Genomic DNA, 24,754 nt, shown 5'->3' with positions numbered 1-24,754 from the left:
CTGAAAAGAAAAGAAAAAAAAGCTGCTAGATTTCATTAATTAATATTTTATTTAGGATTTTAGCATGTGGTTTATGAGATTGGAATATAATTTTCCTTCTCTGGATTATCTTTAATGTTTTGGTATCCATATCATACTAGCCTTTTAGAAAGTTTTCTAGCTCTCTCTATGCTCTAGTTTATGTTAATAGAAAAAAACATAGTCCCTTGAATGGTTGTTAGAATTCATATGGAAAAATATCTTGGCCTGATGTCTTTCTAAGTAATAGACAGCTAGTTGCTTTTTCAACCTTTTCTATAAATATTGGTCTATGTATGTTTTCTATTATTTATTTTAGAAATTTGGGTTTATATTGAAATTATCTATTGTATCTAATTTTTCAATTTTGTTATTAATTATATATAGGAGAGGATGTGTGTTCTATGGAGTATGCTGGTAGTTAATCCTCTAGATTTGGGCTCCCTGTCTCCCCTAGTGGTCACTGGCTTCTTGGAGCATGAAACTGATTCTCTGGCCCATGCTCCACTTACTGCTAACTAGGAGAAAATACTATTGCCAGGGACTGCTCAGCTGAAACAGGCCACACACCACTCTCCTCCCACCCCTTTTTATCTGCTAATTCTAGCCTTAGACTTCCACAGAATGGCTTCCATCACAGAACTACTCCTGAATATATTGTGGGCTACAGTTTCCTAGAGTCTAAAAGAACTACCTACTTGTTATTTTAGTAACTCCTAAGAATTTCTAGTTTGTTGGTACAACTTTCTCTCCTTTTCTAGGGTTATCATTGAGCTCTTGTTCTTTACACATCTTCGGGGTCATTTCATGAGATTTACAATATGTGATAAAGTGAATGCAAAGTTATCAGCCACCATCTTGATCCAAAGTGTCATGTTCTGTCTTAAATTTCTTGTAAAAATGCCTAGTATCTCCTTTGACACGGGGTCTAATTTTTTAAATATAATTATATAATCATTAAATATTCTACATACTCCATATACAGCTAATCATTTGGGAGGACCTAAATGCCAAGACTGATGGAAAATCCAATAAAGTACCAGCAGAACTTCTAAGGAATGGAAGAGCAGCTTTCCCCTACTTATGAACACTAGCTTATTACATAGGATGCTATGTTGGATAAACCTGAGGAAAAATTTTTTACCAATATTGCTAATATGTGCCTTAGCAATACAGAATATTACATTTAGTCAACTTTGCTTCCTCCTGTCCTAAGGATGGCTATTGCAGATCAAGTCAAAGGGAAATATTTGTCCCTTGTTTTCGCCATATGCATAGCTACCCCAAATCCCTTCTGCTCAGGGATTAGATCAAGGTAAGAGGGACTGAGGCATTTTCCAACTTTATTGCTAACCCATTCCTAGGCAAAGACTCCCTCAAACTCTACAGTATGTGTCTTTAAGGTGAGGCTTCCCCTCTTGTCACCAGCAGGTTATGGAAAACCCAAACCTACTTAATTTATGGGAAATCAATTTAATTTTGCGAAAACCCAAACCCATGTAATCTATGAAGTAAATTTATGAAGTACTGAACAAATGGTGTTCAGTAGCAAAACAAACAAACCTACCTACCTTTAGGTTACTGAGATGCCAAAAATAAACAAAAACATGTCTTAGTTCATTAAAAATCTCCCACTGACCCCAAAGATGTCCTTATAATACTTATAAGATTCTTAACGGATGAAGCTTCTAGAACATAATCATTAAAGATATGAATCTGGTAAGAAAGGCTAAGGAAACCCATCATTGGAATTTTTTTTTTCAAAGCCAAGTATCCTGATCTTTGTGAACTAAAGGCTACTTCCTTATAAAATCAGTAGCTTTTTCATCTTAAAATAAGCAATAGTTGGTTTTGCTCCTGAGAAACACTGTTAGTCGATCATCTTATGGACCCTGTGAATTATGTAACCAATTGGGTTTCTCTCTCCAAGTCAGCTGCCGGAAAGCTCAGACTCAAACCTGCTCCCATCCTACAGTAAGTACGCAGAGCTCTGTAGTTGTCTTTGCCATCTACACCTGGTTTACTTGTCAGATTTTCAAGCTCTTTAGAGGCTGCCTTGTTTAAAATGAGGTAGGACTTTTCAAAAAATAAAAATTCTCATTCTGAAACGTTTGCACGGCGAGGCTACCTTCATAGTTTTAGTGTCCTTGAAATGAATGAGGATAATTATGGGGGGGAGCTCAGACTACAGCATAATCAGAGCAGAAAACCAGTACTGGGAGTACAGGCTTCCCATCTTCTGGAGGTTTCCTAACAGGAGTTGGATGACCTCATATCAGAGATGCAACATCAAGCATGACACCTCGTACCCCCCCCACACACACTAGCAGAAGTGCTAGAAAAATGATGTTTCCACCATTTTCAGCCATCGTTCCCAAGGCGAGATGGGAATTACCTGGGGTCAGGCTGAGCCTGATGCTCTGTGGAGTCTGAAAAGGAGACTCACTTCTCCTTAGCTCCAACAAGGACTTGTGCCTGCATGGTTTAGAAGAGAAATATTCTGATTCCTTTATGCCTGGTGCTCATATCTATAAACCACAAGACTATTTGCTGAGCATCTCCCCCTCCCCCAAAAGGGCCCCACTTGTACCCGAGCTGGCAGGTGTAAGTCAGCAGAGGCAACTCATCCCAAAAGGGGCTGCAGTGCTGAATAGTTAGAGCTACTGGTTCATGCAATTCCAACATGAACACCTCCAGGGACAAGAAACTAGGACTCCATCCCTGGCTTTCCTAGCTCTGTTTGGTCATGCCCACACCAGCTTAGTGACAGCTTGAGGATGGGAAAAAAAAATTTTTTTTAGAGATTAACAAAATATCATTGTTTGAAATTATTATTCTCATCAGTGTCATTAACTATAGAATAATTTCTACAAATCCAGATTAGCATAATAATGACTCAATAAAAATCCGTACAATGGCCGTATTCACTCAGATCCTCTAAACCCAAAAGGGAATTTTTTTTTTTTGCACACAAACTGCAAAATATATGTCAAAACCTTTTTCCCCTTTAAAGAACCCACACAGATGCATCATAAATTGTTGCCATAAAAATTACTATCTGGACTTAATGTCGTTATGAGTTCATACTTTGTATTTTATAGTTAAACTGTTTCAAGCTGTAGACCATTATTATAAAACAAAAAAATTAACAATTTCTTTTTCAGAGACTCATTATTCCCCTTATGCGAGGAGGCTCACCACACTTTCCTCCAGTTTGAATACCAGCCTTTAATTAAATGTCCGCCTGCAATGTCTGTTCCTCATATACCATTCCAGATGTCTATCCAGCGAGAAGGAGTCCCTGGGCTGTTTTGTGGTTGATGTCCGAGTCACTTTCCTGCTTTTGCTGGGCACTAAGCCAAATAAATGATCTAAAGCGTTCAAAACAGACGCCAAAATTAATAAATTTTTACTCGTATGAAATTCAGGACCGTGCACCCTGTCTTATGAAGTATGAGTACTGTCAACAAACTAGAGGGGATTTTTAAATAAAGTCATCCCCCCTGTAAATTTAATCAACACCACTTTCTCCCAACAGCAAGACAGCTTCCATCGGACAAAGCCCGGCAAGTGAGGCACCATCGTTTCAAAGATTTGCACGAAAATGCAGCATATTGCAGAGCGAATTATTTTCCAAGCCTCTAGACCCACAAACCTTCTCTGGTGAGTTAAAATGACATTAAATCCCCCCCACGTAATGTGTGCAGCCCACAAAAATGCCGAAAGACATTGAACTTAGCACCCGTCCCAGAGCTGTAATCACGCTGAGAAGGTGTGACTCAGTCTCTCCCCACCACCATCCGTGCCTGATTTGTAGACAACCATGCCTACACCCCTCACCCTCTGTGATCCCCTCTGCCATAGCGTCATATTAGAATTCACTTTGTTCACTCATTGTCCCTGCTGGACTGCGGGCCAGTTGGAAACAGAACTGTCTTGTTACTCATTCCCCACCCCCCAACTCGGAGAGCTGGCGTATAGTAGGTGCTCACCTTGCTTGACTAAATGAAAGATTCAGGTCATTTTTGTGTAGGAGGGTGTAAGGAGACATTTCCCACTTCACTCTTGTGATTACACCCAGACGGTCAATTTAATGAAACGCAGAAAATGGAATGATGTGGCAGGTTGTAATAAATGCCAGCCCAGGAATTCTTTACCAGTGTGCTTCCCGATACAATGCAGTATTGTGCTCTTTCCAAGGGCCATAATTTATCCAGCCCCTTTTGACAGATTCTAATGAACCAAATGTCATTGACGACAATATCCATTACCTGTGCTCACTGCAGCCTGACAGGAATCGTATCCAGTGACACCGTCTCCACAGGTAAAGAAACATACTCCCCCCCCCCACACACACACACAAAGCAAGATAAACTGGCATGTGTGATGTCCCGATGAAAATTCAACCCTATATGAGACGTAGAAGGACAATCTAGCACAAACAAGGAAAATTCAATAAATTCCGTTAACGTCAGTGGAATACAAATGGTGGTTTTATGGAACGAAATCCACTGGTTGAAACAGAGCTGAACGTTGTCTATACAACTTCTAATATAGTCTGAGAGTATGTCTTGTGATCCAAATTCATCGATAAATGCAGAAGCAATACCCCTGTTATATATTAGTGCCCATTATTATTCAAACCATGATAGAATTTTCTGGGAAAATCCATCTTTAAGGAATCCCATCGATCCCAACCTGTTCCTTTAAATCCCAGTTATACTCATGTATGTTTTGATCTGACAAAGGAAGCATCTGTTAGATAAAATACAGTGATGAATCATTTATCTGCCACCATTAGGGAAATAAGTTATTTTTCAAGTAATAAAGGGGGCTCCTCCCAAACACCATTTTTAGTTTAACTCTTTTTAAATGGAAAGCATCAGCCTTCAGACAGGGGACCTAGACAATAACGTAACACCTTCTTTGGTGTTTGGGATCATTTCTGGGAACACCCATTATTGTAAAAGCAATGGGTGAGTTTGTTGTGTTTTTCAGCATTCCCACCCACCAGGCTTCTGAGCTCCTGTGGCTGGTTTTGCTTTGCTGTGAAATCGTGCTGTGGTTTCTTTGACCCCTGTCTCCAAGCCGGCTTCTGACTGCCCTTTCTCCCTTCCTTCTTCCTTGCCACAGGGAGTGACCTGGGTACCACCCCATAGCGGATCCTCCGGTCTCAGTCTGTCTTGGTTCACCATTCCAGGCTTTGGAACTCATTTCAGATTCAACCCTGCTGGCTTTATTCCTGGAGCCCCCGCCTATAAAAATCCCTTGTTTTGGCATGTCGCAGGTGGCCAAGGCTACTGGTCTTGCCCACTAGCACCTCCTCTGGGCAATCAGTACTCATAAGCGACCCAGCACCTTCTATAAAGTTCCATGTCATTCTTGTTTTTTTCAAAGATTTTATTTATTCATTTGAGAGAGAGAGAGGGAGAGGGAAAGGGAGAAGCAGACTCCCCACTGAGCAAGGAGCCCAATTCAGGACACTTGATCCTAGGAGCCCAGCAGCTGAGCCTTTGCTCAGTCGTATGACCGAGCCATCCACGCACTCCTCCATATCATTTGTAAACATTAGATTTTTAATTATGGTTTTTAGACATTACCCATGTCTTAAATAAAGAAGTTAGGACTTTCAGGTCAGGTACCACTCCACTCGGTGACAATTCTGTCCCTCGGAGACTAAAGCAAAAACCACAGTCTTGGGTGGTCTTTATCAAATAGAGATCTCTGCACAGAGATATTTATTCCCAGTGAATTTTTAATGCTGAGTTTCCATTTCAGAAATAATCCAAAAAATTCATCTAGGCATACTGTAGTTCATCTGAGGGTGGGGACACCTTATAGCGAAGTCATGTCCCTGTTCCCTTCTGGACTGTGCTGCTGGTTGTGTGCTGCTGGTTGTGTCCGAGTTCATTGATCACCTGAAGCAACTGGGTTTTACTTTCAATGCAATATTTCTCCAAGTAGGGTTCGGGTCTCAGGTTTGAGTGTTACTGCAAGGGACCATTTCTAGAGGGTTCTCTGCTCAGGTCAAACACATCTAACCTCAGTTCTTTAGACCTTTCTTAAGCACAAAATATTTCATTAAATGATTTTATATCAGCAACTTTAAGGAGTAAAGCAAGTTATGATTTCAAATCAACCCTTGACCAAACAGTTTTGCATTATTGAGAGATGGATATTCACATTGACCTTACAATATCATTTCACCCAAATGTCAGAAGGAGGGAATGGACGTGTGTGGGTTTGTGTAGTACACTGTAACTGCCCTAAGCACTTGCATCGCCCAAGGATGAATCCTGTGGACTTAGCTGCTCTGAAAAAGGGAAGAAAGAGTTTCCCCCAAGAAAACAGAGTTTCTCTATAAAAGAAAAACGGAAAGGTAAGCTCTTTCATCTCTCGCTGAAGTTCTTTAAAGAAAAACAAGAAGGGGAATCACCACCAGACATAGGAAAAGGTGGGCACTATTAAAATAAGTGTTTAGGGCACCTGGGTGGCTCAGTCAGTTAAGCAGCTGACTCTTGGTTTCAGCTCAGTTCGTGATCTTGATCGTGAGATCAAGATCCGCATGGGCTCCGGGCTCAGCACAGAGTCTGCTTGTGGATTCTCTCTCTCCCTCTGCCCCTCCCCACCATGCTTGCTCGTGCTCTCTCTCTCAAATAAATAAATAAATCTAAAATAAAATAAAATAAAATAAAATAAAATAAAATAAAATAAAATAAAATGGAATGGAATGAAATGAAATAAGTGTTTAGTCCTGGATGTCCACTCCACCATCCTTTCTATTTATTAAAATTTCCCCCAACCTTCGTGGGGGTTGGTCACTTCTCCTGAGCGTTCCTTACTCACTACTGAGAGTATTTATCATGTTTATCATGTTTCCATGGTCAATGTATTATATCCACGCTTGTAGAAAACCTGAGAAATACATTTAAAAGAAAATGAAAAGCATTCATAATTCCACAGTCCAAAGACAACCACTGTTAACATTTTGAGGTGTTTCTTGATGTTTACTTTCTGTCCACATACGAGTAAAATCAGAGACTTCTATGATTTTATGACCCGATCTTTTAACTTATGGATATAATATTAACATACCCCATGTTATTTCAAACGTGTAAATATAAAAAAAATTGTGATATTCCATCTTAGAAATCCCATAATTTACTCAACCATTTCTTTATAGTTTAAGATTCGGACTGTTTCTGGTTTTCATATATTATAAATAATGATGAGATTAATGTATATTTTGCATAAGACATTTTGTTTTACTTAGACTATTCCCTTTAGAAAGTCACAAGAAAGGCATTTTGCTGGATCAAAAAGTAAAGATATTTTTGAGGCTCTTAATACATGTTGCAAAACTGCTTATCAAAAGCTCTTTACTTAAAATTATTCAGGACCATGATGTGCACCTAATCTCTCCCACCACAAGCACCACCACTGGGTTTTCATTCTTTCTTTTCTTTAAAGTAAAGCTAGGGGTAAAAATGCTATTTGGTCATTGTTTGAATTTTACATTTTATCTAGGATAAGTTGGATTTCTCCATAGAATTGCTAACCACTTGCTTTCCTAATGAAGGAATAAATTATTTTCCTTTAAAAGATTCATCTACTCTCTTTAATTTTTCTTGCCTATCTGAAAAGTCTTTATTTTAGATAGTGAGCATTTTAACACAAGTTCTAGTATGTGTGGCTTTTCTTTAATTTTTCATTTGAATGTTTTTCGACAAATATCCGTTTTACGCCTTCTAAGTAGTCTAACCCATCGATACACTTCATTTTCCATTCTTTGTAAGTTTCTTATTGTAATTTTGAGAAATTTGAGAAACGTTGACTTTTATGACCTTTTTATATTTTTATGGTTTAATTTTTATTTAACTCTTCAATCCATCTGGAATTTATTTTGGCATATGGTAAAGGTTTAAATTAACTTTCTCTAAATAGTTAACCAATTGTTCCAATACCACTTGTTGAATCTATTAAGTGCCTACATTTACTGAAAGTATTTGAGGCAATCTGTTCACTTCTCAACAGAGATTGTAGTTACACTATAACTTTGGAGATAGTCTAATTTTTTTTATTTCCTACAGACTATGTAATTATATTTTTCATTTCTATCTTTGATCAATAATTTCTATAGGAGAATATTTTAGCATTTCTAAATGTTTACAGTTTTTAGCGTGAAACATCCTCCCTAATGCTTAATTTGTATCACTTAGAGAACGTGGCCTGTATTAACCTCTGTATCTAAATTTTTTCTATTTCTGCATTTCCTAAATTCTGAAACACCATTTCTCTTTTTTTTTTTTTCAATTTTTGAAACCAGAATGTGATGCATCTTACAGTCAACATCCTTAGTGATCATTTGGGATTTTTTTTTGCACAAGCTTTCGGTAAATTGAAGATGTCTTACCACATTTAATTTCCTCTCCCCTTCTGTCTCTCTCCTCCCTGTTTTGGGTACGTAGGTTGGCCCTCTGATATCTATACAACATAGCTACAATCTCCTTCTCATCAAATTTATCTCCCTGTCCTTTCCCTGTGTGATCGGACCTCTGATATTTGTTTTCTCTAATTCGATCTCCTGCTGAATCCAGAATGCTTGACCCCTCCCGCATCTTGATTTCATTTGAAACGAGGCCGTTCCTTTGTCAGCCTTTGCTCACCTCAGGCCACCCTGCCCCCTGAGCGTCTAAGCTAGTTTCACAGGGGCGCTGTCTTCTAAAAAAACAAGTAGGGTCCTGGGTTTCTTAGGTTTCTTGTTGTAAATCTATTCTGCAGGAAGGCTAACACCTAAGAGTGTTTTGAGAATGGAGGCCCCTTCTCTCAGACCGTAGAAGCTTTTGCAGGGTCTCTCACATCCCTTGCTCATACTTCTTTAGGAGGCTAATCTATCTGGAATTGGATAATAACTGAGCAGCTGAACTGGGGGTTGAGGTCGGGGATCTCTCAGACACCCTTGGGGAAAGGGACCTTATTCATCGAAATCCTTTATGAAGGGAGTCCGCATCGTCAGTGTGTGCATGTGGACAACGTGACAGTTGGGTCCAACCCCACTAAATGCTCATGAACGAGAAGGCCCACCAGGTGTGTACTGCTGATCCGATGAACTCTGGTTGTTTGAAACGAGATTTCCTATGGTGTGTGGCAAGAGTTGGCCCAATAGGTGTAGAGCACAACCACAGATCACACATGGCAGACCAAGCTGAACGTCAAGGCAACCGCCCACGGCTACGCCAAACTGTTCCAATCCCAGGTCTGGTCCACTTTGCTGAATTAAAGAGTGTATACGCTGCATCTAAATAAATTAAAACACTAAAAAATAAAAGTATAAAAATTGCTAACTGAACTGTACAGAAAAAAAGATTTCCCATACTCATCTGAACCTAGGAAAAAACAAAGGTTTTCTGCATTTAGTTTTTAGGCTCTTACTCTAATATTATACAGTACCATTTGGCAAGTTTCATGGCGATTTTTTTAACTTAAAAAAATACAAGTGGAATATTTTAAGGCTGAAAACTGAGAAAAAAATACGCTTTCAAAACGTTTTAGCTAAAGGTTTACACTAAGTTCACGGCATTATAAATCCATGTCTTAAAATGGGCTGAATTTGGGACACGTACTTTATAAGAGCATTATCCTGTAATGGGACAGGGAATTAAGCTGCTTCAAGTTAGAACACAAAATAGACTCAACTTGTAAAATATGCTAATGGTAACATAGTTTCACTGCCAATAGCAGGGCATATTTTCTGTCATTAAAATATTTTAGTGCTTAACGTAGCTATTCAGAATGTAATGTTCACTGACGCATTTTAACCTTTGTCAATGCTGACAATCCAAAATACCTTTTGTCACCAACCTCTAAATCAATACTTCTCAAACGTTCTGGCATCAGGATGTGTGAAACATCATGCGATGCTTTTACAAGGCCCGATGGAATACTAATCAATAAAACTTTAATTTACTATACTTATAATTTGGGACTAAGTTGAAAACAAGTTTCTATCATATTTCAGCGTGACAAAGAGGTCAGGGCCCATTTAAGAAATGTCTATAGAAGAAGCATCTAATTGTAAAATGTTCTTCTGCTATTTTTTTTCTCTTGAGAATTTGAGATTTTTTAAATTGCATTATTTAATTTTAGGTATGCAAGCTAGTGTAGTAAAAAGTGAACATGTTTTCCCTTGAGAGTGACCTGGGTTTGGTGAGGTCATTCCCTCTTCCAGAGCTCAGCTTCTTACTAATAATGGAATGACACCACCTCACAGGAACGTTGGGGTTTGTTTTCTCGTTGTTTGTTCTGTAATCTTTAATTTTTTTTTACTTTTTATTACGGAAATTTTCAAATGTAAATACAGACAGAATGGTATAACGAACCCCCAGTGTCACTCACTCAGCCCCACCATCAACAACCCAAGGCCAATCGTGACCCACCCACTACCCACTATGCTCCCCCATTATTTCGTAGCAAATGCAAAACTTCATGTCATTCCATCAGTAACTATTTTCATGTGCAACTGTAAAAGATACCCTTTTTAACGCAATCCCATTACTGCTTTCCCAGCTTAAAAATTAGCAACTGACAATAAAATATAAATTTTCTAATTTTCTTATGTCATCAATGGTATTATAATTCAGGTTAATTAGTTAGCTTAAATGAAGATCCAAATAAAATCCACATATTGCAAATGTTTGATATGTCTTTCAAATCTCATTTAATTGTTTTGGTTCCCCAGCTAGTCCTTTCTTTCTTTCTTTTTTTTTTTCCTTTACAATTTATTTGTTGAAGAAACTGGCTTGTTTGTCCTATAAAGTTTCCCACTGTCTGGATCTTGGTGGTTGCAGAACCATGACTTAATTTAACACATTTCTCTGAACCCTGTATTCCTTGTAAATAGGTGGTAGGATCTGGAGCCTTGATTTGGGAGGGGGCTAGGGAGGGCACACGGAGGGCAAGAGTACTTCATAGATGGTACTGTGTTCTCCATCAAGAGACACGTAATGTTTAGCTGTCTCTCTTTTTGGGATATTATTAGCAGTTGCTGATGTTCTATGCCTAGAACCGTCAGTTCACTGGGGTTGCAAAATGATGATATTCTCATTCTATCAGCCTTTCCTTATTAGCTGGAGTATTTCTGCAAACACAAATTTTCCTCATTTACCATTTGGTCACACGAGGTACAATTCATACAGAGAAGGCAGGATAAATATTTGGAGTTTTTTCCCTTATTTTTTTCAATATCATGAGTTCATTCCTTAGCACTCACCAACATTGATGAATACATTTTAGTACCATTATTAATTTAGGGATTTAAACATAGTTGATATATTTAAATCCTTTGTAGTTTTTATTCTTTGCAATGCCCAGATTGTCCCCTTTTTATGCTCCTCAGAGTCTCTGCAAGTTGTCCCCTGAGCCCTTGTGATGAGGTTCTAGTAATCCTGATAACCAGAGTTAATTATATGATGTTCCAGTGTAATTGTGCCTATTTCTACTCCTGTGCCATTTTCCCATGAGTCCTAGTTCCTTCTAAGAGGTAAATGATATTTAGAGACCATAATCTGGGCACTAGGGGTGCCGTTGCTGGTAAATTGGTCCTTTGGTCACTGTTTTGGGGGACTTTTCAGTGGGTGGAGCTAGAAAATACGTACTATTTTACTTTTGTTTAAAATAAAATACCTCAGGGGTTCTTACAGATACTTTCAGTTCAACTTTAGGACTATCAGGTTTTTCATTTCTCTTTTACATCTCTCGTTTCTCCCACACTAAGAATCTGGGTTCTCAAGAAAACCAGAAATTAAAAAAAAAAAAAAAAAATGATCACCTTTGTACTGTTCACCTGCTTTACCCCACACTGCCCACAGAGCAGTCTCAGGCAGCATGAGGAGTGCTGCCCCCTACAGTAAGATTACTGTAGGACATGTTATGATTTTATTTTTAGTTCTTTTGTCCTTGGATATACCCACATAGTCAAACTAATACATGGTAAAGTCCTTTGGAATGATTCTTCTCTCTGTGTGGTTAATGCTAGCAAATGAAAACACAGATTTTTTTAGTTTTGTTACTTTATTTTCGATGTTTGGAGATTATACTTTTTAAATCTAATTTCATCCTATGATTTTGTAAAATATTTGCAGGGTTGCAGAGTCAAATGTATAAGACAGATGTATAGGAAGAAATTTGGTTTCCATCCTTCCCTGCTATCCCTTATTCTCTCCCTTCCTATGTATTAGCTCTTTGGTTTTGGGTTTTTTTTTTTTTTTCAACTCTTCACAAATTTCATCTCCGATAGTACAGGGGCCATGCTAATACTCTCTGTATTGTGAATTTTAGTATATGTGCTCCGGAAGCGAACACAGAGGATTGTTTTGAGAAGTAACCGTAATTATAATGCACATGCCACATGCCCATACATGGAGGTTACTTAATAAAGGACAGCTATAATCGTCGTGTTATCGGAAAAAGAAAAAGCCCCTTCTTCTCTAGTTTTCAAGACTGGAGTTGCAGGAGATGCCTTGGAGACAATCCTATTTCACATTCTCACACCCCACACCCAGCGCCATGCCTGGCACACAACATAGAGTCAGTCGATATTTGCTGAGGCAACAACTGAATCAGAGGCTGAATGCATAACTAGACCTGCAGCTACCAACACAGATGTTAAACACCACGGCCTCAGCTCGAGGCATCTTGTCTTCTGAGGGAACGGTGTGTTCACGATTAGGTTTTTAAATGGAGTATAGCTGTACTTCATGCCCATATATAACATACATTTAATAGCTGCTCTATTCGATAGGTATATACTTTGTGTAACGTAAACCTAATATGAAGGAAAGGTTTTGAGTCAAAAATTCTTGACTTTTCCTAATCAGAAAGGGAAGTTTGCTCAACCACTTTGAACTCCGCAGAATTAAAAACCTCTCAGCATTAAACCACCAGAGGGAAGGGCTCAAGAGAAGGCATCAGCAAGTGGGCTAGGAGTACTGTCCTTGGTGGTCTGCCATGTGGAAAGAATGGGGAATTAGAAGCAAGGCAGCCGGAAACAATCTGACTCTCCATCCCAAGTTCTGGACTAACAGTGTTTAGAAGAAAGAAATTCTTTCCTCGGTTTCAAGTAGAGAGTAAAAAACAGAAATGAACACACATACACACAAGAAAAGAAATCAGGATAGACTCATTGTTGTGACCAAGAATACTTAACATTTTTGAAGAATTTATTTTATTCCTTAAGGAAAACTCAGAAATGAAGGTATCATTAGAATTTCGTCAAGTCTTGTCACTCCCAGAAAGAGACCTACTATCCACTCTGTGTCCATGGGAGACAGAAAGTCACACAGGCCTGCTCCATAATCGCTCTCACTCCAGCAGAAGAGATAAGACATCCATGTAAATAATTACAAACCCGGATGAAGCCTTGGGGCCACGAGCAAGGATGAGCTACTCTTCCCCAAAGAGCAGGAAGTAACCGCCTTAAGGCTGATGACCTCCCTGAGAGCCACCTGGAGGTGGATGGAGGAGAAGCTACCAAAGCGGGGCATTGCAGGCATCACAGACGTTCAGTGGAGAGCTCAGCATGCCAAGGGGCTGGCACGGGCAAAGGCTGGGAAGGGCAGGAAGTCCAGTTTGATCAGCATGCTGGGCACATGAAAAGAAACGGGGGATAAGAGAAGCCAGGTAGACAGGCCAAGCTAGGTGGGGATATGAATGCTGTTCAGGGGTTGAGCTATCTCAGAGGAGGGAACAAACAGGACCCACTTAAGGTTTCTGACAAGGGGTGTAACTTTCAACAAGCCGGTGTTCACTGTGCATCTACTATGTGTCAGGCTGTGAGTCAGCTCTGAGAGTATGACGATGAAAAGACACAGTCCCTGCCCCTAAGGGGCTCAGAGCCTGCAGGGAGAGTCAGGGGAGGAAATAACCACTGTGCTGGGAGCAGAGGACAGAGAATCAGTGGGAGAACTTCCGAGGGGGTGGGGGAAGACTGATGGAGAGGGTACTTAATCAGCTCAACCCAGCTCCAGGAAGGGAGGTGTATGTTAGGTTACGTTTATTAATTTCTACATAACTCATATCTATTCATGTAAGCAGCTACATTTTATTAACTTTCAAAAGTGGAAACCTGTCCAAAACAATTGTGCATGTGCAGAATGATGAAGAAATTGAAACAGTTTCTGGGAAGAGGCAATATTAAAAGGCCATCAGTCACTGTCCGTGACCATCACTGCTGACCCCGGGGACGTGAGGCTCAGCAGAAAGTGCTCCAAACCTCAGATCCTGGACCGTGTTTCCCTGGAACAGCTCATGATGCAGCAGCCCCACAGGCTTTGCTGTTTGGAGAAATAAGTCACCAGGACTAGCACTAGAAATTCAAATTGACCAAGAGCCCTCTCGGACCACACTCACCTTCTCTCCTCACCCCCTCCCCCACCACCCAGGAAGGTCATGGTCTGCTCAGGAGGGAGGAGGTGATATAAGAAAATAATTCTCCAGAAGCTAAAGGAAGGAAGCCAGCGAACAAGCAGGCGGAGTCTCACCTGGGTGAGAAGTGAAGGTAAGGATGACACCAGGGGTCTTCCCTGACGAAGTAATCATTGAGCTGGAAGATAAACAGGGCTCAGCAGAAATGACAGGGGAGGGGCAGGGGGTGTAAGAAGCAGAGGGCGATGTTCCAAGATCCGGGACAGTTTGTGCAGGAAGAGCCATGTGAAAGGACACGTGAACGTGTCATTAATAAAACCAGACTTGGAAATCCATTGGAAGGCAGTGCTCAGAGGACATCCAAGTGGGGCACCCTCAACAGCTACATACACGCCCCCCACTTGCCCTCAGAATGTCCTACCAAGCATGGTAGCCAGCAGCACCCCACCTCAGAGCTACCGATCGATCCCCTTTAGTTTCCGCAGCCCAAGAGTGGACAGTAAAGTCCAGGCTGGAATGTTGGATGACCAACCGTCCCAGTTTGCCTGGACCATCTCAGCCCTGAGAAAACCAGGACGGTTGGCCACCCTACAAATCTTACATAAGACTCATATTAACAGGATTATAAAAGATAACTCAACATAGAAAATAACACAACAGACCGTTTCAAGATATGTCTCCACCTGGCCCCAGGCATCCACACAGCAGCACCATTTTCCCACCATCCGAACCCTCGAGGATGCCTCGGCTCCCCCAAGTCCAGATCCAAGAAAATAGGGTCTGGAGAGATAAACCTCCACGTGGGAGCAGACAAAAGTATCCACAGAATGACCCGAGCCGCCCAGAGCCTTCGTCCGTCAGGAGCCTCTTTGCAAGCCATGCCTGCGCTTTTGTGATGTTGGCCCAACAAAAGGAAACGTTTCCAAACTCCAAATAAGCCAATCAAAACATAATGCTTGAAATCCCTCATGATCGGGAATAAATTCCATTATTGCCTCTACACCCAGCCCTTCCAATTCCAGCTTGGAGAGGATCAGCGATGTCTCTTCCTGCCTGCCATGGCTCGCTCTCCCGGGGCCAGCAAATCAACTCACCTTTGTTTTGTGACTCTCTCAACCTGTTAGTTCTCCTTGACAAAAGAAAGGCACGACGTGGCTCCGTCCAGCGTCCACCCGCCATGACTCCCCACCCTCGTGGCAAGGCTGCAAGTCCCGCTCCCTGTCCTGAGCCGTGCTCTTCCCCAAGATGGCAGACGCTCACGAGACCACTCCCTTTGGTACACCACAGCGGAACACACGTTCCGAAGAGGCGCAGAGAGACCGAGAGGGGAGCGCACTTGCCCTCGTCTAAGGAGTGAGGATGACACGGCAGGGCTGCTTGACGTGACCTCGTGTCAACGTGCTTGAAGACGGAGCATCTCTGAGCAGGGACTGGCCTGAGCTCAGACAGAAGGGGTGTCTGAGCACAGGCAGCAAGGGCTTCGTGGGGATGGGACTGAGCTCTCGGCGCTCGTGACTTGTAGGGGAAGCCGCATCTGGGACTGCTGACCTTCACCACTCCGTACGCACCATTCAACTCACCTGGTGCAAGTGATTTTAAAAAATCACACAGAACCCCCCAAAAAGGAGTGCAGGAAGACAGCGTTAGGAAAGCGTCTGCATAGTTCAATAGCTGGATACTGAGTCTGCAATAACAGACCCTATTCTTTTATGCTTGAGAAATGGCTGATTTGCAAAAAGCTCAATGATAATGAAATTCAGAGTTGGCGTGTGCCAAGGCCAGTTGGAACAGCACGTCCTGCTGCATGTACTACGGTCATGTATTTGCTCTGTGCCGAAACTGAGAACAGACTCCACGTTATTCCAATTAACGTATTCTTGTCTTCTCCTAACAGACCATGAGCTTGCTTTCTCATTAGATCGCTAAATCTGTGGAATATTTAAGGACCATAACTACATTCGACCAAGATTACTCACTAACAAAGGAATGAGCTATTCAAGCTCAAATGGCGTGCTGCTTAAAAACATTATACACACAGGCCAGAAACAACACGGAAACTCTCCGAGAATATGCGAGCACTCGTCTCCATCGGGGGGAAGGAGCTGACAACACCCTATACATTCAAGGGCTATGTCCATCTTCCTCCACCAGAAGTCTCAGGAGTTGGTATACACTTCCCAAGTTAAAAACTATTACATAAATAACTTGGAAATGTCAAGTGATATTTCTGAGGCCTGCCAACAGTTCAACCACAACGAAGCTCCTTGCCAAGATATTCATGAAAAGTTCAGAAGAAGTTACTTTGAGAAAGATATACTCACAGCAAACAGATTTCTTCTCCTTAGGAAAAAAAATGCATAAATCAATAGTGACAATAAGGAAAAGGAAAATTAGGTTTGTCATAATGGTAGAAGAAAACAGACTTTTAAGAGAACTTTAGAAATGAGACTATACAAAGACTTCATTATTAATATATTATTGTTGCTACTAGTATTAAAAATTCATTCAAACATTTCTCTCATACTTTTCCTTCCCGCAGATTAGATGTAAAAATGTCTTAACTGAGCTTAAGGGCAAAGAACAGCCACTTGGCTTTGCTACCGCCTGGCTGTGTGATCTTGGGTAAGACCCTGTTCCTCTCTGGGGCCCAGATTCCTCACCTGAAAAAGCAGAATCCCTAAACGTCCTTCCAACTCTGACTTGCTACAATTCCAGACGCCTGTCAGGGCCACAGACCCAGCCCTCCGCCTCCCTGGCAATGGAAATAGGAGAGAAAAAACAAATTGGAGAGGCATTTTGAAAGGAGAAATCACACAAATAGGCAGTCAGTGGCATCCAGGGAAGGAAAGAGAAGAGTCAACTGTGACTCCATCCAGAGCGTCATAATGTCTTAGGATTTTACAAAGACAGGATTTTATAAACACAGAATGAGTCACGTGAGAGTCTGGATTTGACTTCGGGGAAAGTAACCGAAATTCTTGAAAAGGACGCCTGTCTAAGGTGAGGCTGGGGTAGGGGGAGGTAGGGACTAAAAGTCAGAGTTTAAAAGCTAAAGTGAGTAGGAGAAAGTAGCAGGAGACAAGAAGAATCTGAAAATCAGGTGGGCACTGAAAGCAATGGTAGATCAGAGTGTAGGTAACAGAATTTTTAACTTGAAAAAAAAAGCTTGAATCCACTTAAATGTGGGCAGTAAGAGACAAAACATATGCCAGATAAGGTAGGGGCTCCTTCCCTGGAGTCCACAGGAGAGAGAAGGTGACGGGGAGAAGGGATGACGGGCACAAGCAGGTGTACAAGGACCGCTGCAACATGAGATAAAAGTGTTCTCTGTCTTCAAGCTTGCATCGGAACTGACCCTTGGTTAATTTTAGGAAAGTCAGAACCCACCACCAACTGAACACACAGGCTTGTCCCGCATGCCTGGAGTCCAAGTGATTAAAGTTTGGTTCTGCCTTTCAGTGTCTTGCAGTCTAAAGCTGGCAAGGTGGACATTACACCAACAGGTACACACACAAAGACAAACGCACAGACCTTAGGAAAATGAGCATGGGCATTAATTTCTACGTAAGCTTAACCTCCTTTTATCCCACTATGGCTGCCCATAAGAGGAAGTGTATTCCAGCAAATCCACGAGGTCTGGGAAGACGCACCCTCCACATTTCCCTGTACCTAAGAAACATTAAAAAATGAAACACAAAAATAAAAGACTCTTTGTGCAAAACAAAGAGTTTTGTTAATTTTTTTTTTAAGATTTTATTTATTTGAGAGAGAGAGCATGAGCTGAGGGGGGAGGGAGAGGGAAAAGCAGGCTCCCCGCTGAGCAGGGAGACCGACATGGGACTAGATCCCAGGACCCTGAGATCATGACCCGAGCTGAAGGCAGACGCTTAACCAACTGAGCCACCCAGGCGTCCCAAGTTTTACTAACGAAAAGAAAAGAAAAGAAAAGAAAAGAAAAGAAAAGAAAAGAAAAGACTTCCAACCAAGAAAAATTAAGTCTAGAACAGACTTTTACATCAGTGTCCATAATAAACTTCTGAGGCCCCAAGTTTAAAGCTTCAGTGAACTAGAGGTGAGGATGGAAAGACTCACCACCCTTTTCCCCAAAAAGAGACACAGGCCAAGAGTGACTGCCCGCCCCCATCAGCTACAGAGCAAGAGCAAACTGCAGAATCCAAGACTCTGCTTCCTAGAACTGCCAACATTCAGCTCTTTGCATGTGAACAGGTCCTCTGTGGGATCAACTCCAAAACCACCATGAGGAATAACAAAAGAATTTACCCCAGAGGCTGGCTGGCTATCAAGCCTTTGGACCACAAGCCCTTCGCTCGGTGTCCCAAACTAACACGTGTTCACTGTCTTGCACGACTGAAGCAACCAAATGTCAGGACGCTGCCACTGCGAGGACACGTTCACTAAATGGGAAGTAAGTGCCATTTTAACTTGAGCCGCCATGCTCCACCCAGACTTTGAAAAAAAGTCATTCCTAGTGTGATAATAATTATGCTTGTAAATGCCATCAGCATAGATGATTCTTTTTTTAAGATTTTATTTATTTATTTGGCAGAGAGAGAGAGAGGGAACACAAGCAGGGGGAGTGGGAGAGGAAGAAGCAGGCTCTCCGCTGAGCAGGGAGCCCGATGCGGGGTTCGATCCCAGGACCCTGGAACCCTGACCTGAGCCGAAGGCAGATGCTTAACGAATGAGCCACCCAGGCGCCCCAGCATAGATAATTCCTAACGCCTGAAGGAGTTAAGTTAAGAATGAGCTAAGGAAGCAACTCAGGAATACGAAATCCTTCCCCTGGGTTTACGAAGGTCTCCAAGACTCCGCTGACACCAGCCATGGAAGCAGGATTTTTAGGAACAGAGATAATTTTCTGGGGGATTCTCTTGAGAGAAGGAGCTAGCTGCCTGAGGTCAGAGTGCCATAGTCTTCGCTGTTTCAAGCAACTGTCTGGATGTCCTTGAGTTGGTCACTTGCACATGCAGAGTCTCCGTTTTCTTGACTCATAAAATCAGGCATCTGAGCCAAGGTCTGCACCAGCTGTAAACGTCTATGATTCTCTAAGTAACAGTCTACCGCAAGGCTGGCAAGACCACCTCGATAATCAGAATGATCCAATTAACACTCTGCAATGTAGGCTATTCTATCTGTAGTTTAAAAAAAAAAAAAAAAAAACAGAAACCAGACTGCTTCAGAGTGGAAGGCATTCAGATCATGAAACCCAGTCACTTTGTTTTTCAAAACAAATGGAGAATCTGAGGTCCAAAGATGTTGAAAACCTTTGTTAAATTACAAGCTAATTAGTAGCAGAAGCAAGACGAAGGCTGCCTGACGGGTCCTGTTTGCACTGAGCCATGCTGTCACCCCGCCAGCTTCAGCCCTGCTCTCTGCACCAGCAGCTGCCTCGGCCCCTGCACCATTTATGTGACTCATTAAACAGCCTACATCACAGCTGTGCTTTATTGGCCTTGGGGTTATTAGTTTTCCAGACACGTAATCTAGGTGACATTGGAAGAGTGACCTGAAAGGTCTTCGTGAAAGCAGGCCAGGATAAAATACTCTAGAAAGTCCTACGAGATCTGTTGAAGACAGCAAATCTCTCTCCTCCACCTGTTGGCTTCCCAGGTTTATTGAATGAGGATTTGCAGGTAGAAGAATCGATGGCCAGCCAGTCCTGATCCTATCCCTTCAGGAACCAGACTGCAACCTGGACAGCACACGCTCCCTGTCTCTCTGGCTTCAGGCGGCTGCACAAATGCGCAAACGCCTCAGGTAGGTACCTGCGCCCTGAGACAGCACAGCCACTGCCCCGGGCGGCCACTCACACACACCTGGCCCCGCTGGACGTGACAGGGCAACACTGGACAGCTGTCCCCACCACTCTCCGGATGTGGACTCTGCAGCCCTAGGGACAGCCCTGAAAACCCTCTAGGGACAGGCTGGGAATCTCCATGTGGGGAACAATGCCACACCCAGCATGCTGCCATGTGTCCAATATGAGAAGATTTGTTCCCAAGCATACAACCTGCAGACACTGAACCCTAAATTGTTGGATCTGCCAACTTGTCAAATCTCTCAGACATAATGCTGACACAGGCCAGACACATATGGGTACGTGCGGTGTGACTCCATTTAGGCAAAGTCAAAAATAAAAAGCAAAACTAGAATGGTGACAGAAGTCAGAAGGGGTGATACTTCCTCGGGGGGGGGGGGGCACAAGGAACTTCCCAGGAGCAGGACATGCTCAGTTTCTCGATCTGGGTTTCTGTAATTGGGTGATTACAAAGGTATAAAGGTATTTATAAGTTCATCAAGTTCTACACTTCAGATATGTGTGTACTTAACCATATGCATGTTAAAGCTCCATCAAAACTAATTTAAAGTATTGTGTGAGGTCCCTGATGTCAGTGGAGAATATGCTTCTATCCTTCAGCATAAGGATATCTGAGATTCTCTGAATGGGGTCTCTGTAAATCATAGGAGTCATAATTATAGCAAGATCACCTGCTTACATGCACCAGACCCTATGCAGAGAGACCTACCCGAATGACCTCCTTCAATCCCTAGAGCATTTCCAGGGGGTGGATACCATCCAGGTCTCCACCTCACACAGGAAGCATGACGTGGCTTCATGAAGTGAGGTGAAGGAGCATGCCCAGAGTCACAGAGGAAGTCAAGTGTCAGAGCAGGGATTCAAAACCAGCTCAGTCTGACTCCAGAGCCTGTGTTGTTGTTCTTGTTGTTTTTCTTTTTTAAGGTTTTATTTATTTGACACAGAGAGAGAGAGAGAGAGAGAGAGAGCACAAGCATGGAATGGGAGAGAGAGAAGCAGGCTCCCCAGGAGCAGGGAGCCTGACGTGGGGCTCGATCCCAGGACCCTGGGATCATGATCTGAGCTCAAGGCAGACACTTAACTGACTGAGCCACTGGGTGCCCCCAGAGCCTGCGTTCTTAACTGGTCTTCACATTCCATTGTGTGCTGCAGGACCAGGGGATTTTTCAAGCTGGGTAACATTGGGCTCATACACTTCTCCCTCTGCCTGAAAGGCTCCTGCCAGTATGATGCCGTCTGCACGCTCAGCATTAAGAGCAAAGAGGACCGAGTCCCGGGGTGATGGATTCTCTCTAGCGGAGCACATCCTAGAGGTCATTCAGGAGATACACCTAGTTTGGTACCAAGGCCTGCGTATTTTTTTTTTTTTTTTTTGCCTTTGCCTTTGCCAGCAGAAAGCAGGTGTTATTACTGACTTGTTATTGTCTGACCTGATTCCTTCCCCTTGAGCGAAACACACAGGGGGGTGACACAGAATGTTTTCATGTGCTGTTCGCTGGGGCTTTTCGGAACACTGTGTCTTAGGACAAAATTTCCACAGCGTGCCACACACTTTTAAGATCTGCTTTAGGCCTTTTGAAAAGGCTGAGGGGGCTTATTTTCCTCTTTTCCTAGCTTGTATATTGTTATTATATTAAATATAAATACAGTGTATCCGTAGAACCTGGAGGAGGCATTAAGCAGTCTTTAATTACACGGTACCTGGCTCATGATTTTCCAGAAACCCTCTTTTATCCTCTGCTGCCTTCTCAATTAGCTCCCTGAAGTTCTCACATGAAAACCTGTTGGATCATTGATTTCTCGATTAAAAGCAGCCATAAATTACAGGCCCTGTAAAAATCCACCAGGGAGAAGGACAGAAAGCAATTTAATGATAGCTTAGACCCCATTAGCAGCCAGGCCCCAACGCCCATCCGAAGGGTTAACTAGGCTCCGTTACGTGAACGTGGGATGATGCCCTGCCCGCCCCTGCTCCCCACAGCAACGACTCACGCATGCCCTCTTCAAGATACTTGGAAAACTGATTGCATGTTGAAATTTTTTGTTAAACAATCGGTCTCCTCTCACCACTGCCCCTGAGCACCTGGGTAGTTCCCTGCCCACAGCTGGGACCCGGTGTTCACAGCCTGCCCCTCACCCCAACCCCAGGTGCAGAGCCAAATGTCTCAAGCCAGGCCACTCAGCAGCAGCCTGGAGGATGGAAATGAATGGGGCCGCCCCCCAAGCTGGGAGGCACGGTGCCAGGGACAGACTGCCATTCCTGCCCCGCTGGACACCTGACTCACCCTCCTTCACCAGCCTGGGAACTCTCCTGCCTCATCTCCAGCGCTCTGTCTGCCCGGCCTGCTCCCCATTGTCACACCCCACATCTGCCCACGCTGCCACAGTGACTGTCCCTGAGCTGCCGCATCTGAGAAGCACCGTCTACCCCCTAACTAGCGTGCTGCCATCAGGCCCGAACTTGCTGTGTGGCCTTGACCACACAGAAGAGGACACCTCGGTCACTGGCCCATCCTGCCCTGCCCCATCGTGTGCCCTGAGAAGACGTTCTCACCAAATTCCGCATCTGCACCTGACCCTATGGGTGCCAAGCTCTGCCAGGTCCACCCAAGCCCTCCATCGCCGTCAGCCCCACCCAACTACCCCACGATCTCAGGCCCCACCAGCTAGAAACCTCCACATTCAGCAGAGTGGACGTGCTCTGCTTCAAACAAGTCACGAGTGATTTCAGAGACACGTACGACGCTCCACGCTGTTAAGGGATCAACGTGAGCTGGGGGCGGAGAGGAATCATGCCGCAGGCCCACTTCCACCGCTCGGCCGGGCAAAGCCTTGTTCTCATCGAGCCGAAATGAAGGAACAGAAACACACGCACGCACGCACACACACACGTGCGCACACGCATGCACAGAGGCTCACCTACCCTGTTCCCTTCTGCAAAATGGGCAAAAAAATCAACGTTGGTGCTGGTGAAAGACAGGAAGCAAAAGCCAGGAGGGCAAAGAGAGGGAGGCCTCATCAGAAAACAATAGTCTTGGGTAATTTCAGATAATAAATACATTTGGTGATCACTAAAATGAATGAATCCATCATAGATTTCCGATAAAAATAAGAAAAAGTGACTCAAGCTAACGTCCCAACCAGAGCAAGAACCACCATTGTGTAGGAAACCATATGTGCAAGTGTGGGCAGCCCAGAGGTCTTGGGATCCTTCCAGAGAGTCAATGGCTTATTGAACTAATAGTGCCAAGGGGAAAAAACATGATTATTTTGAAGTTATTTTTGAGAAATCATTTCCTGCCCATTGGCAAATGGCAAAGCCAAATGGAGGCTCTTTCAAGAGGTTCTTACCTGGTCATCATAGCGGTACGTGAGGAACTGCTCCCCCGTTGTGTCTTCGAGAAAACTTCCCTGAGGGGAGAGTGCAAACTCAGGAAGGAAGTAGGCTCCAGGGGACTTCTCTGCTGTGGCCTGAAAGGCAAGGTCACCTGGTTACAAATAAGGCCCCGTAAGGACCCGCTGACGGACAGTCCCTGGAGCAGGGTGATTCCCAGGGCACCCACCTGCTAACAGCTGTCCCAAGAAGGAAAATGACCTCACTTAGTAAAGGCCAAGGTGAGACACACAGGTGTCTGTGTGAGGCACTGTTAGGCTAGGACACCCCACTGGGCCACCTCCAGCTGACACACAGTATTGATTCCCTGACACCTGCCCCCCTCCCCACTGCCCACAACCTTCCGGCGATCCAACTACAGTGCAGTTAACTTAAGCACTGTTGTTGCAAATCCATTGTTTCTAGGACTTTCTTTCTTTTCCTTCCTTCCTTCCTTCCTGTTTTTGTTTGGTTGAAGGAGTGAGAAAGAACTTTTTTCCGCACGACAAAAGAAACTCACATTCACTGCAGAAACCTTTGAAGATACTGATGAACACAAAAGAAAATATAAATCACCCCATAATCCCTCCAACCTGTAATAACCACTTTTAATTGCTTTGGCATAGTTCCTTTGAGACTTTTTTTCCCCTCATAATGCTTTGGAAGTTTATACGAAAATCCAAGATGAAATAAACATGGCTTTTGCAGGAAGACTCCATTTGGTTCAAGGAAAGCCCATACGCTAGCATCGGAATCATTAGACATAAGCCCCTGTTGTCAGGGTTGAGGGGAATCAGGAAGAAGGACACCATCTCTTGGAGACTACGGGTGCGTCCAATGGCCCGGTGGACTAGTTGCCATCACTTGCCATCAACTCCAGCCTGGAGGAGCCAAACCAAGAAAAGGTGGAGGATGCAGAGTGCTTACCAGGATCCCTGCCTTGACTGGCTGACAAGGAGGAAAGCGATAAAGGATATGGACCCTGCCCCCCACTGCATGCAGCCCCACCTAGTCCAGGAACACAGATCAACAACTCTGCCTCCCACAGGGTACCTCACTCCCCCCGCTTGGGGAGGAGTAAGAATCCAAGAAAGAGGCCACAG

At 43.3% G+C, this 24,754-nt stretch overlaps 1 protein-coding gene and 1 non-coding gene across 2 annotated transcripts in view; both read right to left on the bottom strand.

Moving 5' to 3' along the window:
- ADAMTSL3 (ADAMTS like 3) overlaps positions 1 to 24,754 on the bottom strand; it is a 331,832-nt gene that overhangs the window by 262,251 nt on the left and 44,827 nt on the right. Inside the window, exon 3 of the mRNA XM_026510570.4 lies at positions 23,630 to 23,749. Within this exon, the coding sequence (XP_026366355.2) occupies positions 23,630 to 23,749 (120 nt within the window). The remainder of the gene's footprint in view (positions 1 to 23,629; positions 23,750 to 24,754) is intronic.
- LOC113263811 (U6 spliceosomal RNA) lies at positions 12,273 to 12,378 on the bottom strand. The gene has a single exon (XR_003319402.1). It is a non-coding gene; the product is annotated as a U6 spliceosomal RNA (small nuclear RNA).

Source organism: Ursus arctos, unplaced genomic scaffold (genome assembly GCF_023065955.2).
Source record: "Ursus arctos isolate Adak ecotype North America unplaced genomic scaffold, UrsArc2.0 scaffold_28, whole genome shotgun sequence".
In the NCBI taxonomy this organism is placed as follows: Eukaryota; Metazoa; Chordata; class Mammalia; order Carnivora; family Ursidae; genus Ursus; species Ursus arctos.
This window is presented reverse-complemented; position numbering and strand designations above follow the sequence as displayed.